This window comes from Cygnus atratus, chromosome 5 (genome assembly GCF_013377495.2).
Source record: "Cygnus atratus isolate AKBS03 ecotype Queensland, Australia chromosome 5, CAtr_DNAZoo_HiC_assembly, whole genome shotgun sequence".
Lineage (NCBI taxonomy): Eukaryota > Metazoa > Chordata > Aves > Anseriformes > Anatidae > Cygnus > Cygnus atratus.
The window spans coordinates 39,394,381-39,410,313 of NC_066366.1; the positions used below are offsets into that span (position 1 = coordinate 39,394,381).

General features: G+C 39.4%; 1 protein-coding gene across 1 annotated transcript in view; it reads left to right on the forward strand.

The window, feature by feature from the left end:
- Nucleotides 1-14,352, forward strand: part of PRORP (protein only RNase P catalytic subunit) — a 45,714-nt gene extending 31,362 nt beyond the window's left edge. The window contains exons 6-8 of the mRNA XM_035540048.2: nucleotides 11,231-11,379; nucleotides 12,253-12,448; nucleotides 13,928-14,352. Coding sequence (XP_035395941.1) covers nucleotides 11,231-11,379; nucleotides 12,253-12,448; nucleotides 13,928-14,068 — 486 coding nt within the window. The 3' untranslated portion in view covers nucleotides 14,069-14,352. The remainder of the gene's footprint in view (nucleotides 1-11,230; nucleotides 11,380-12,252; nucleotides 12,449-13,927) is intronic.
- The last annotated feature ends 1,581 nt before the right edge of the window (nucleotides 14,353-15,933 follow it).

Below are 15,933 nucleotides of genomic sequence, written 5' to 3' on the forward strand. Positions count from 1 at the left end.
TAGTCCCCAAAATGAAATTCGCTTAAAAAGGTAGATCCTTTTATGAAACAGGGAGTGGGATGTTCTTATTTGGCTTCTATTATCTGAGCCTTTGTGGTGAGCATATTCACAAGCTTATTTCTCTGACTACAAGGGCAAAAAATGACAAAGTTGACAAAGATTTTCATATAACCCTTTTGTTCCCATGAGGTGGCGCTTTCAGATAAATGCCAAATATCATCTATAATTAATTTGTGAGAGCTGACAATATTATCTGTTTGTCAGATACTCTATCTTATCTCCTGAGTTAAAGAAAAATACTTAAGATAAACACTGACCTGGCCAGTGTTTAGATACTGAGTACTGCAGACTGTTACCAATAAACTTATATTAAAAGCATTAAAGTAAATTAGATCTTGTGGATCATAGCCATTGTGAGGGGCTTTCAGACCTTCACTGCCAAGGATCTCCAGGCCCAGATGTTGGCAGCAGCGATACTAGCAGTAAAATAGCATGAGTCTCCAGTGTTGTACAATCTGAGTTAATAACTGTGTCAAGAAGAATAATGCTGAAATATTAAAGCCCCCTAAGTTTTCTGGTAAATACCAATTATGCTTATACCAGTATTAAGCAGATTCCTGCCTTAGTCCCTCTCTGCTGAAATCCCTTGTCCCTAGGTATGCGTGCAGGGTAGTAGGTAGGCCTGGCTCGGGCCTTATTGCTGCCCCTTCACCTTAGAACTTTGTGCTTTAGTTTATTTCTGCTCATTTTTGTCCTGCTGAAGAAAAACATTTCATATGTTCTTTGACATATTAAACAATTTTTTCATCTTTCAAAGAGAAATCACCAGACTTGAGTAGTGTTGGTTAATGTATTCATTTGTGTTAAGGACTGGAAAATGGCTTTTATTGGAGCAACTGTTTTTGGAGGTATCCTCTTTAGCTCTAAACAGTAATCTGTAGCAGGCAACTGCAAAATAGCAGGAAGAAGAAACAGAACAAAAATTGTGTGAAAATTGTGTCATTAATATTTGCTTCATACTGTAGACTAATTCTGGTTTTTTTTTTGATTGCAAGCAGTTGATTTATGGATGAGTTTCATTGGTTATTGTGCCATCCTACCTGGACCATAAGCCTGTTTACCTGTGAGCACAGAAATAGTCTATATTTTAAAGTTTTTCTGTAAGTCTCTAGTTTATCAAAAGGTAGGTTGTCACTGCAGAAGCACAGGTTTACTGTGTCTTGAACAGCATCAAGCCTGTGCCTGCCATAACATTGATCTCCCCAGCTGGTGCAGCACCTTTCCTGAAAGAATAAAAGTACCGTCTGGGACTTTTTGAACCACAGATGGGAGAGGGGGAAAACACAGCATCAGACTAGGTCAGTGACGCTGTTCAGACATCTGCATGGGACAGTGGTGAGAGCTACAACATTGGTATCTTTTAAACTGTCAGTTTCAATCTTACAAAGCTGATTTCAGTCCTGCACTAAGTTATTTCCTATCTGTGGAAAAGATCAGTTGATCTTGTGTTTTCATTTTCATAACGACCCACCACCATTGCCACCAACACCCAGAAGTCCTGCTCACATTTTGGATTTTCAGTGCTTAAACATAGCTTCTGACTCAACCTGTCAAGATCAAAGACTGGCACAGCTGCATATAGTTCACAAATATTCCTTTCTAATAGCTAGCTTTTTACATTCTTTCTAAAATGAGAAATGACAGTTTACTGTATAAGTTTGTTGTATATAACTGCTATAGAAATAGTAGAAATGCAAAAATACCAGTGTAATGTCAGACTGGATTTCCAGTGAAAGATGGCTGACCCCTGAAGTTGAGACTTCAGCTGGGACAATTTTTCCATTTACAGTCTGTATCACTGATAGATGAAGTTTCACTTCTGTAGCCTATACAGAAATAAGTAAAACCTTATACCTTTTCATTTTTATATAACTTACTTGCTCATGAAAATAATGGTGATGTATATGCAGTACTTAGTGCAATAAAACTATGTGTAGTGAACAGTAAGAAGGTACTGTTGAGGAAACAGCAGCACAAGCAGGAAGAATTTAAGAATGAGAACAAAGGATAGTACTGAGATGTGGAAACACATAGACAAGACTTTGTGTCCTTTGAACTTTTATATGCTTATTTTCCTACTGTTGTAAAATCACTGATGGAGAGAATCACCTAGCTCATTTCCTGGGTTTCAAGGGTTGATACTGATAAATCTTTCATATTTTGCAAATCCTCAGGTTTTGATACAAAATAGTGAGTTCTCAGGAGAAGTCTGTATTAAAAAAAATCCATGTAAAATGCCCCATGAGTTTTGTGAAGATCTTGGTATTTTTTCTTTGTTGCAAGAAAGGAGATGAGTAAGAGGAGAGATGGAAGTATGCAACAAATCAGATGCATATTAAAAATAGAGAAGACAGGTGAGGTTAAAGGATTACAATAAGGGTAATGGAATCATTTGGTACTAGTTTTTTAAGAGAGAGGTTACGGATTTGCACGAACTTAAGTTTTGATCCAGAACATCAATTACTAGTTTCAGTCATTCAACAACTGGTAACCTAGATGTATTTCTTTCTTTTATGTCTTGAGCCATAACCTAAGTAACATGGCTTGAGAAGAGGATTAAGAGACAGTCTGCCAAACAGAATTTATTGAAATTTGGAAGGGGTGTTGTGCCATGTTTTAGCAGATCTACTTGTGAAAATTGACTTTCTGGATTTCATAATAAACCTTATGAAGAGAACAAGGTGATTAAAATCTGTCATTCTTTTATCATTAGAATCTCCTTTTTTTTCAGTTGCAGTTTGAGGAAAAAAAATATCTATTTAATTTATGGTATCTGAGGAAGAAGTTATCTAGGACAGGAAGAATCTTGTAAACTTGTCATTATTTCTGGAGAATTAATCTCTTGGGTAAGAGTATATTTTAAAGCTTTAACATATGCAAGAGAGACTTTTTATCCTTAATATTTAAAGAATTGCATTCCAACAAATCATGCTTTCATTCCTGAAAAGACTTGAGTGACACAGGTGCTTGATCTTACTTTCTGTGGAAGTACCTCAGGGTGTAATTTTCAGGGAGAACAAACGAAGTCTAAAACAGTTTACATTTAGAATAGATGAACCAAGCTTATAAGCCATGTTTTGTATCATACCTACATCTTTTTATTGCCCAGTTTTGTCTCAGATTAACATTTTATATTAAAAATGTAACTGTCCATAAGAATAAACCTCTGATGTGTATATAGCTGAATTTGATTGCTTATAGAGAGAGCAATTCTGCTTCCCCCTGCTTCCCTCCCAGCAGAAGTCTCCATGTTCTTTACCACAAACACAATGTCAGGAAATCAGGTAGACGGGAAGATAGTATTGGGAGCCACGTGGCTAATCTTTTTGCCCCTCAAAGTCGTGCAGCCAAGTAGAGACCATGGAGCCAAAACAACAGGAGCCATGTGAGATGGCCTAGTTTTGTAGTTCTCACCCATGCTCTCTCCTTTTTTCAACATGCTTTGGGTGGTACAAGATGCAGGCTGTGGTAGAGAGGTGCAGCATCTGAGATCACTTAGGTCAAACAGCCTAGGAGGGGATTTCAGATTATTGATTGTGACTGCTGATGTGGGTTGTGTGTTTCTGAATTCCTGAAGTCTTAAAGAAGTTTTACGTTCCTACACTTGTGACAAAAGCGGAAAATGAATGTGTTACTAAATTTTCCTTGCGAATATGAACATTTCCCAGTTTTAGCTGTTGCGTTTTCAAAATGCTACTTTGGATTTCAGACTCACACTTTCTCATGATCTTTATGCCTACTTCATAATTACTGAGCCAACATCAATGGGTCAGTTTTCATGTTTACATCAATGGTATATTTTTTAAGTGATTGGGAAAAAAATGCTGTTGTAGAAGGTTAACAAAAAATTACTGTTTCTTTGTCTCCATGCGATTCTAAACCTGTTGCTGCATAACATATTTTTTTGTAGATTGAGAAACTTAACTGGCACTGCAGTGACTTTCAAAACTCAACTTTCAAAGATTCAGTTATGCAACTAAGGAATGTTTGTGTCCACATATTTCTTGAATTGTTGTAAGAGTCAAAGAACGAAGCTGTTTTTCTCTTACAAATTAATACTGTGAAAATCAGCAGTTCTCCAGCTTCACATCAGTTCTTTAGCCATCATTTCAAAGTTCTTGGCATTGTTCATTTAATAACATGCTTTGCTAACCGTTATCATTACCCATTTCTCTTTTATTTATCCATGCATGGTTGACCTTTACTCATCTGAAGATCATGAGGGAACTGGGGTTGTTTAGTCTGGAGAAGAGGATGCTCGGGGAGACCTTATTGCTCTCTACAACTGCCTGAAAGGAAGGTGTGGGGAGCTGGGGGTCGGCCTCTTCTCACAGGTAACCAGTGATAGGACTAGAGGGAATGGCCTCAAGTTGTGCCAGGGAAGGTTTAGCTTGGAAATGAGAAGACATTTCTTCTCAGAAAGAGCAGTCAGGCATTGGAACGGGTTGCCCAGGGAGGTGGTGGAGTCACCGTCCCTGGGGGTGTTTAAGGAAAGGTTGGGCCTGGTGCTTAGGGACATGGTTTAGTGGGTGACATTGGTGGTAGGGGGATGGTTGGACTGGGTGATCTTGGAGGTCTTTACCAACCCTGATGATTCTAAGATTCTATGATCTTGAAAATATCACCATTCAAAAAGAGTAACATAAGTGTGTTCAAGAATGGTGACACTAAAAGATTTGTGAGGTGTAAGGTCTGAGAAGAAGGGCTGGAGATCTTCAAATCAGTAATCCGTTCTGAAAAAACAGACTCCAAAAATCTGGTGTTTCTTCCAGCTGATGGTCCTGCACCTGGCTCCCTATCCTTCATGTCACACACACAAATAAAGTGATTTGTATAATTTGTATATATGCATGTCTTTGGTCCCTGCATGCATCCCACTTGATTCTGTTAATTCTTGTAGAAAATACTGGTTTGCTATTCATCCAATGACTACTTGTCATGCCTTTTGGGTATAATAGCAAGATATGGCTGTAATTAGATTATATATTAGAAAATATCTATTTCAGAACCTTTTTTTTTACTTGCATCTCTGCTAGGAAGGATGGGGACCTATCCCTGACTTCACGTTGCATAGAAGAAATCTGCAACAGTTTTCCAAAACGTAAAGGTAATTTACAGAAGTTTGTTTTGTAGAGGTGTCTCTTCAAGATTGTTTGGAATTGGAAAATTTACCTGTAGTCTATAATACAGCAGAATTTAATACCAGAGTCTTAATTAAGAACATACTACTTCTGCATTCAGGACTGTTTCAGAGATTATTTTGAGCAGGTTCCACCTTCAGTTGAAGTCAAGTATAGTAGTAATTAAAGGTATCTCTGTTACTGGGATAATACCCAGGATACTGTGAATACAGGAAAATATAAAACATGCTATTGCTTCTGTGCCTAAGTTGAACCTGTTTAAGGTCACTCCTTATAACTCTGCTTTACTCTCCAGGCTACTTGGGAATCAAGAAGGCGCATGAGTCAGGATGCACTTGCTGTCAACGGGAGCACCAGCATGTGCTGAAACACCAAGGGTCTTGGTACGCTGTCAGGTTGCACTTGGCTGCAGAAGCATCCCTTGGATGCCTCTGAATACCAATTTCTCTGCAAACAGCAGAGCTGTATTTGGGCTCTCCTCTGGCATCGTCTCCTGTGGGCAGACTGAGGCTGCTGTACTGTCCTCGATCTATGTGAAATCAACTTGGATATATTTGCTTCCGTGCTTTAGTTTTCCTGTTCAATCCATACTCTGCCTTTGGTTACTAGAGTTCGCTGTGAAGTCAAGAGCAAAAGCTGGCACCTAAAAGTGAACTGCAAATTCTAATGAGTCGTGGAAGTTAAGGCATATGTGTGGTGTGTGCTCAAGAGAGGATGTGGCAATTCTAGGCGTGGAGTCAACATAGACAGGTAAAAACATGTTAAACATTGCGTGATTGCTGTCATGATGTGTAAAGTGGAGTCATCGGTAGAGTTTTGCATGATAATGTGTGTGTTGCATCAATCTGCACAGTTGTGCTGTAACGCGGCATACAAATATTCCCAACAACATTGTAACTGCAGCACTACAGAAACCCTCAGTATTGTAGAGGATAATTCCCAAGAGTTAGCTACTGGCTGTCTTGAGCAGTACAGTAAACCAGGCTGCTCGAGCTTCTGGCCGTTATTTATTAATCCATTACCGCTTTCTCTTCTAAGTAGCTGCCCCCTTCTATTCTATTCAGGGAAAGGGAGTCTGCAGGAAACCAATAAACGTGTATGCAGCCTCTGCATTTGAGTGAAGAGGACTTTGAGACTAATTTACACTGAGGACTTTGAGACTAATTTACCCTATGCCATCAGTAATAATGTAGGGAATATAAGAAGCAGCTTCCATTATGTTTGTTGCTTTGATAATGGTGTTGAATCTGCTTCAGCGAAATGACTGGGCTCACTGGAAAAGTGACAGATTAGGTTTGTTTGGTTGTTAAATTTCTGGGAGGCAGCACCCTGCCTTCCCTGCCTAACTGCTCGTGCTGGGGGAATACCTCCCGTGTCCCGGCACGGCTCGCTCTCCCATGTGGCACTTAAGTGCACAGGTTTTTTGAGCTTCTTTGTCTGCAATACGTAAAAAGGGAACTAAAAATGATCAAACGAAGTCAAATAAATGTATTGATGGTGGGAAGTGTTCCCTTGCATAACCCTGGTGAGAGCGCTCCTGCTCAGCCCTGCTTGATGGTGCGCTCAGGCCAGCTCTGTACCTGTGGTCAGCAGGGTGGTTTTAGGTTTCCTCTGCACTTGCACAGCTCCAGGACTGGGTGGGAAGCAGCACTGACAGCAGGTGAAAATAAATAGCAATAACACTCAGCAGTTAGTTGCTGTTATTAGCAGATACAGACTGTCGGTGTGTTCTGCTTTTAAATGGCAACTAGTAAAACCAAATGTTCAGAAAATGTCTAACATGATTTATTAACAACAAATTTAAACTGATTTAAACTTTTTGGTCGAGTACTTCTTCCTGCTATAGCTGTATGCAGGTGAGCCACCACCTTTTGCTGAGGGCCAAAGGGTGTGCCTCTGAGCACAGCATTTAGGGATTTCCCATCCGACAAATGGGAAAACACTGGCAGTGTCCAAGGAGAAAGGTTGTCTTACAGAAAGCTAACCTTTGGAAAAGGGATGCGTGGCGCTGGGTGATCTAGCGATCAGAGTGGATGACTGGCTGTAGGAAATCCATACCTGCTCTGCTCATAGTTCCTTGTACGAGGTGGAGTAATTCGCCCGTCTTCCTTGTTTTTATTATTATTAAATTACATTATGCACTTGTGTAAAAGGGAGATTCAAGTATACATTTACTTCATAAGGCTGTTGTACAGCTGAAAGAATGAGGATATGTTTTGCAATGTGACAAGGACTGTCTGCCCCCTCAACTTAACTCCCTTGTTTTATCCTTGTTCAGTTGTGCAGAATTGTGCATGTGGGTTGCTGCAGAACTATTCCCAGGAATTAGTATTGAAGCATTCCCTTCCGATGAGAATCTGTTAATAGTTAATCTTCACCTGAAAAGTGATTCTTTCAAGGTATAACTTGCTGATTTTTAAAATATAAAATTACCAGCTACATCATTTTCAGTTGCTCTATTTCACGTTGGCAAAGCTTAGGCTTTTGTAATGTGGGATCGTATAACGTGGCTGAACCCCAGCAGGTTGCTGTGGGGTCTGTGCTCTCTGGTTCCTCTGATCCAGAAGTTCCTGCCCTTGAGTGTGAGCACAGCATGGCCCCACGAATAGATGGTATCAGCACAACTGAAAATTAAAAAAAAAAAAAGGTGCATTGCGCTATGAGGGCAGGAGTGTGGTGGTGAAGGGGAAATTCCATGAAATTACATTGCTGCAGATACAAAACAAATATTCATTTACTTGTGGGGAAATAGCTGCATGCCTTTATCTCTGGGACTGTCCCAAGGAAAGATAAATGTATGCACTCAGCCAGGGTGCTGTACGAGCGTGCTGTTCTTCCACTGATCCACAGCTTAGGGTGCAGAAATAAGAATCAGAGCATGCACACTGTACACATGCATCCATTTTATGCTTCTCCTTTAAAAATTAATTAATAGCAAAATGCTTCAAAGATCCACATTGGGAGATAACATACATGCGTGAGCAGTGGTCTGCACTCTTGCACTGATCTGTGTGCAGTTTCATACTTCCTTGTGGCTGCACCCTGGGTCCATCCGAGTCCAGTTTACTAACCTGCTCTGAACACAAAATTGTTTACGTTGTCGGTGAGATGTTTAGGAGAAGCTTGAGATAGATCTCATTAAATGAAGACTGGGACAGCACAGTGATTATTTAAATGTAGCTGATAATTGAAAGGAATAGCAAACAGATCCTATTCTGCAGGTTCTAATGAGCATGAATTTCATGGGGAAGGATCTAGTGATCTCCACAAACAGTTGATTAAAATGTATCTGGTTCAGAAAGAAGCATGGACCCTGATGTGCCCTGTCAGAGGAAAAGAAAGTAAGACTCAGTGCAGTGATAGCTATTTGTATAATCCAGCAGTACTTCCAGTACCTTGTTGGCGTGGCAGTGATGTGTGCAGCACAGCAGCAGTTCACAGCTTCTTGGTGCTTCTCTGGCTCAGCCGCATCTAGCCATGTGAATTGAAGGAGTCAGCCTAACCATGCTTATTTTCTCTTCCCTGCAAAATGGCAGTTTACAATTCTAGTTTTCAGAGAAAAATGAGTTTTTTATATGCTCTGCTGACCAAATTTGAAAGATAATTGTAAATAGTAATAATAATAGGTATTACTATTATATATGCTATTATAATATCTGTTATAGATAGATATTTATAAAGGTCATTCTTTCACTAATTTTGTAATCCTCATTCTTGAGAAAATGAATAACGTGGGGAATGTGTGTGCTGCACATTTTTAAATGTTTTCCACACACTGCCTTTTGAACAGATTATCCAGCTGAACATCTGAGGTTTGCTGCCTAACTAGTGTGGGAACTTTCAAAGAGTGCCTCAGCACAGAGCTGTTGCTCATAGAGCTCAACATATCAGCTGTTGCCTATAGCAAATATGCATTATGTAGTGGCAGAAAACAATAACTTTAACTTTTGGAAATACGAGATTAATAAAATACTCTTTAAGGGAGATATCACTACTTCTGCTTCTTTGTTAACAGTACTATGTTGATTTTCCTCTATGACTAAAGCAAGTGTTATTATTGTGTGTCTCATGTTTTCCTTTCTTGAGAAGCAGCCAGGCGTGGGAGTAGACACACTCAGGGAAACCCCCCACATAAGTTCTGTGACTCTCTGTAGACCACCCTTGTTAAGTGCCCAAGCCTAAAATGAGATAAAATGCTGCTTCGTAAAGTTGTATCAGGCAAGGGGGTGTGCAGAACAAAATTATTTGTATCTTGTGAAATCAAAAACAATTTCTATCTTCTATGTTTTATTTGTGTAAGTAAAGTTTAATCTTTGTGGCAACTAGAGGAGGGACAACATGCTGTTATACAGGCAGGACATTCTATTTTTTTAAGGCAAGTCCAGTTAACTTTATTAAGATTTAAGCCTGTTTTGAGTTTGTCCATTGCAAAACTGTAGCTAATTTATACCCACACCGCATTTTTTTCCCAGAAGCCCTTCATACTAGAGAACCACATATCCTAATAAAATGTAGGAGACGAAAGTCCATCTGACTGCCAGATACATGGCACACTTAGTTTGAGCTGACTGCAGGTCCTCTGCCAAAAGGGGCACTCACACACTTGCTGGCCTCACTACCTCCAGTGATGTCTTCCCATCATTTCTCCTTGCATCAGGTCTTTCAGTTGTGTGGCTGCAAGCTCAGCCCTGCAAAAAATAAAAAAATCTCTTGTTGCATCGGTGAGCTCACAGGTAGCTGGGACATTGTTAGATCCCGTGCCACTGAAGTGGTGGGAATGTGCAGCTTGAGACAGAAATGAGTGGGAGCACCCCTTCCACTGCTACTTCCAGGTAGGTCAAACCAAATGCATTGTAAAGTTGTACTCTAGGGTTACAAGAAAAAAATCTTTCTATATCCTGGAACAAAGGCTGATGATAACAAATAATTGTAATGATCATAAAAGGAGAGGAAAGAACAAGAGAAAGAGAAAGATAGTTGGGGGTATAGCAGGGAGAAGAGATAACAGGGAAGAGGGAAGTAACTAGAAAAGCTACGAAGAGGGATTAGAGTAAAATCAGGAGATTGTACAAATACAAACTACACTACAAATAGTGGCAGCAAACAGAGTTGCACTTAGGAAACACCTTTCCCTGGAGGCTGAGCATACAGTCCTTGGCCTTCAAACACGATGCTTCAGTCTCAAGAAAGAGTTTTCCTCTTTCTGGGCAGTATTCAAACGGCATTGCTTTGTGACCAACCCGCGGTACCGATCTGCAGGCTGAACATCAGAGTCTGTGCCTTCACCTCTGGGTGAAGCAGGGAGGGAAAGCCAAGGCAGCAGTCGTGGCCCCGATGCCCGTCTAGAGCAGCACGTATTGCTGAACTGGCACAGCTCAGAGGCAGGCGAAAAGTCCCTCTGAAGAGATGCCAGCATCGCAGTGAATTTGTCACCTCAGGATGTTGGTTCGTAAGTGGGAGGCTGGCCTGGATGTGGCTTTCACAAGCTCTTATTCCTGAGGTCATGAATTTCCTTTTACTGTAGCTCGCTGCTTCCCCACAGGACAGCCCAGATCAAATGTAGTTCTACAATTTCGACAACAGGTGGGGCTGGAACGGCTGCATGGTTAGGGCTCAGTCCTCCTCTCCAATACCAACAAAGGCTTCTCTGCTGAATCATTCCCAGGGCAAAATATTACTTGAATCCCAGAGTGATTCAGGTCCCTCAGCTAGCTCTGGGTTTCTGAAATCTCTTACTGAATTCAGGCATATCAAACTGCAAGACTTGCTAAACTGCAAGAGTTGGAAAGGCTGAAAATAGCAATGCATTTTCTGTGTTTTGAGAACAGCTTCCTACAATCTTTTTTTTTTTTTCCTTTGTTATTATGGACTCAAGTTACTTATCTACCTAACTTGTGTTGCAGGTAAGAACTGTAGGAAACGAGGGTATGCGAGAAGTCCCTCTACCTGACATGCGGATATGAAAGTGTTTCCTGCCATTCTTGTTCTACAGCTAAGGAAATTGTTGGTTTTGCTTTTGTTTTCTGCAGCTATTTGAGGCTGTCAACTGCCTGGCAAAAAACAATGCCCGCTTGCTTGTGCTGGGCCGCAAACACATGCTGGTCAACTCTTCAAACTGGAAAAGAGAGATTATGAAGGAGATGCAGAATAAGGCAGACTTCTTTTTTGCTGAAAATATGTAAGTTGAAGAAAGAGGCTATACTTAACAGAGATCAACAGCTGATTTATGTGCCTTTTAAATCAGTATTAATAGCTATAGGTTTTAGTACTGTTACTAGTATCTCCAGTTTTATATGTAAAAAAAAAAAGCATATCCCTTGCTGTACTCGCTTCAAAAAAACTATACATATTAAAAGATGCATTATGTAAAATTTCATCACTTAGAACTCTGCTGACATCAGTATGGTTTGCTATGATTTATAATTGTTCAAAGCACTGCCAAAGATCACAGTGGCCTGAACTTACAGCATACCTGATAGCATCACTAAACTGGTTTCAAGCAAAGTTCTGCTTCAGAACCTTCTTAAGTCATGGGGTAACTCCTGCCCATTATAAATGTATTTTTAGAGGTTTTTCCCTAAAACTATTTCAGTTTAATAGCAGCTAATATTGAATAAATTTTTGCAAATAATCATCAGGCCTTTTTGGAAGTTCATTCACCCATGTGACAAAGACTCACAGATTTGTGCTGTTGATGGGTGATCATTGTTTGTATTCCAACAAAGTTTTGGGGCTACCCTTACCAGTTTTAGTAGTTCTGTTCCACAATATCACTGTACTGTTAAGTTTTATAGCAAAAGATGATATCATTATATTACCAGACAGTGATGAGAGGGAAGAGTGTTTTGTGTAGCATGCAATTTTTATTGTATTCTCTGACTTCTGATGCCTCGTGGCAAGCAGAAGTTACTTATTTTATCATGGACCTTGAGTAGTGGTGGGAATTTTCAGTGATGCTGATGAATAAATCTCAGATCAGCATTTGATTCATTTCCTGCAGACAATTACTGCCTTGTGAATGATGTCTCTCTTTTCCATTTGTTTTGTGAAGTTCTGAAGATGATGCCTTCTTGTTATATGCCACTCTTCGATCCGGCAAACACTGCAAGTTCGTTACGAGAGACTTCCTCCGGGATCACAAAGCCTGTCTTTCCGACAGTCTGACGCGTCATCTGTTCCGTAAGTGGCAGCGTGGACACCAAATAGTCCTTTTTCCTTCTGTAGGAGGAAATTCTATGAAATTTTTGGTAAGTTTTCTTCTACGTTCAGAAAGCACACAAAGCATGTTTGTTAAATATATATAATTTCAAACCCAGTAGGCAAAAAGATTTTTGTTGGAATATAAGAGGTGAATTCGGCTCAAAACTTCCATTTTTACTGAAAATTCACTATATTCATAAGGCATGGCACAGACTTGTTAATGTTAAAGAAGCAGCCCTTGGAAAATACAGGCATTTCAGTATTCACTGTAATATTATCCTAACATATCTGTAAAGTTTCATGAAAGAGAGCCCAGAATAGTCATGTTTGTAGTTGATATTTAGCTACTGAAATCACAGCATACCAAGCATAATATCATCATATAGCAGAATGCTGTACTGCTTTTGTTTAGGAGACAAAAGTCCTCATGAGACATGAAAAGTATATTAACAAGAGTGCAGCTGTTCTAAGATTTTTCTAGGGAAAAATTCATCACGTGCCATTCCATATCCTGCAGTTTCTTGCTGTCTGATCTCTCTTTGTTGTTATCGCTGGCTAAAAAGAATACTGCACATACGCAGATTCATTTCCTTGCTGCTCAAGTTAAAACTGTAAATTAATGTTCATCACTTCAATCAGACTGCAGAGATACGGGCTTATAAGCATGTAAGACTGACAGCCTTTCATTCAGTGCTGCCATATACATTTCTTTCTGTGGAAGCAAAAAAACTGGATGCAGGGTTACCTGAGTAACACAGCTTTAGCTGCATTTTGTTTCTTTCTTTTGTTGTAGCAGGGCTACATTTTCACATCTTTCACATCTACAATTTTCACATCTTAATTCACATGCAGGTTTTGTGTATCGCACGTTCGCAGTTGTAGACTTCCAAGACTATACATACACAGTTATAATGTGTTCTGAGAGCCATAATTGCAAACCAGTAATCTTCTCTATTTGGGTTACATGTGCTGAGTTAGTATATCTGTAACACGGTAAACCAGAAGAATAGTTTATATTTGTCTGACTGGCTGCTCTCGAAAGTGCTATCGAGAACCCCTTTTCTTATATCCTCCTCGGCACAGAGCAAATCATTTCTGCAAAGAAATGTGGGAGAACAAACACAGGATGTCATTAATGTACTCTTATCAGTTCAAGCTGGTAAACTCCACACCCTAAGCTAATTTCCATATGATTTCATTTAACTGAACAGAAAAACTTTGCCTTTTCTGCAAATTCAGTGCATTATGTTCAAGTCATTATTATCTGGTGGAGATCAAAGACAGATTTTTTGAACCATTTATAATGACCCCTGGACCACAAAATACTAAAAGATGTTTTAGTTTTTCCTTCAATGCTAAAATTTATAATTTGTTTGTTGTGGGGAAATAAAGGAGAGTTGTTAAAGAGATGAATCCATGGAGATTTCTAAGGAAAATGTTGGAACTTATAACTAGCTATAAGCGGTATTTTAGTAGCATATCATGTAAAGTCTAAAAAAAAGTTTTTATTCTTTTTTATCCTACAGCCTGCTTTCAGTTATGACTGTGTGGTACAGACTACAGGGGATACATGGCATATCCCCTATAAAGACGCTTATGAGGAAAAATATTCATATCAAGTGCCAAGAAAATGGCTCTGCCTTCATCGGAAGTACAGAAGAGTGTAATTGCACAAGCTGAAAGTTCTTTTTTTTTTTTTTTTAAATCCCTGCTGCCAACTAAGAGAACAGAATACACCTAGACCAGCAGTACAATTACGGGATTAATGTGTGAGGCATGTAACTAAAGAAAATACATTAACTGCATTTTGTCAAAATCATTCTTGAAGTAAATCTGTTAATGTCAGTGGGGGTCCAGCAGGGATAAATTAGGTCCACGATTTCCATCTTTACTGGCAATTTCTGTAGCCTCAATGTGATTTTGAATTAAAACTTGTTTTTCCCTCCTGGAATTTCAGGTTGTGTGTTTTTGGTTTTTTATTTACCTGTTTTTGCTCAAGCTTTTCATCTACACTGAAATTCATGAACTTTAAAAAAATCAGCAAGACTTCCAGAGCGCCTTCAAAATTGGCATGCTGACCACGCAACAGTATTGCACACTGTCCAATAAATAGAGGTAAATGGGCCAAATGGCATGTTTACTATTCATCAGGCACTCATAGCTCTTTAATACTTCCTCACATTAATTAGAATTAATTTGATTATATAGAATGTGAAAGATTTGTTGTAGCAACATATATTAAGTTTTTGTCTGTAAGAATGAAAAAATAACCAGTGGAATATTGTCTGGTTCTTTCAGTCTTAAATTTGCTGCTTCTGACAGGATTTTATATCACTGGAATAATTTGCTTATGGAAATACTTGTTTTTTCTAAACAAAAATTGGCAAAAACTAGCCATTCAATAATACAACAATTAAATTTTGTACAGAGATTTTAATGAAACCTCTCCCAAAGCAAGAAAAGTAGTATCTATTACAGTGATTGTGTTCTAAGTTGTTATTTGTGTTTCTGTAGTAAATGTGTTTATTCCATTTACCACTTTTATGCACACCTCTCTCCCCCAAAAACATGGAAACACATTAATCTCAGCTAAAGGATCACATTTTGTCACATTTATCTCGCACACTAAGAAGTCCTCTGCTTGAAACTGAGCTGAATCATGCAGATCTCTTTGCACATTACTTGCAGTTCTGAGTTTTTGCTATGTTTAGTGACAAGCTCCCTCATGACTCTTAGCATTCAAGCATGTTCCCTGCTATTTTTTTCACAACAGGGAGCTGTCCTGACACTTGTTCTGCTCCTGCTGTCCGTTTGTAAAGCAGCAGGTTTGTTTTGCACGTACTCATGTCCTTCAAGTAATGTGCAGAAAATGTAGAGGAGATGGGTACCTCTCAAGCTAACCTAGAACCTTGGTTTTAAATTCATCATGTTGCTGGTAGCATTCACTACAACCCCCTGTTCTGGCAGAATGTGCCAGCTCTGGTAGGTCATCTGCTTTCTGGAGTCCTCCGGGAATGCAGAGAGATTGGGTCTTCTCTTGCTCCTCAAACTGATTTACTTCTAATTTGTCAAAAGATTGTCCTTACAATTCTCCAAGTCTAGCAACTGCCACATCTCCTTGAAAATGCAAATACTGCATTGTTAAAGCAAGTGTTTGCTCCTGCACAGGACTGCTTCATTAGTTACCATTGCTCTGTGTGAGGGTTACCCTCTGATGTAGTTCCACGACAGCAGAAGCTGATCTGAGTGAGTGTTGTTACGGTCCCAGTTTGGTGCTAGCTTTGGTTGTCTTGCAGTCCTAAGCAATTCAGAGCTAAGTCAGCTGAATGCAAACGCTATAAATGTTGTGAGACACATTCACTGGGGTTTGTATTTTATCTCACCCTGGTCATTAACAGACACGCATAATACCAACATCTAACCAGAATAACTGCATCCTGCGCTTCCTTTTGACTGAAACCAGACATGTCCTTAATCGCCCAGGTTTCATCTCAAAAACTGTTCTTAGAGAGATAGTGTAATACTTTCTAAA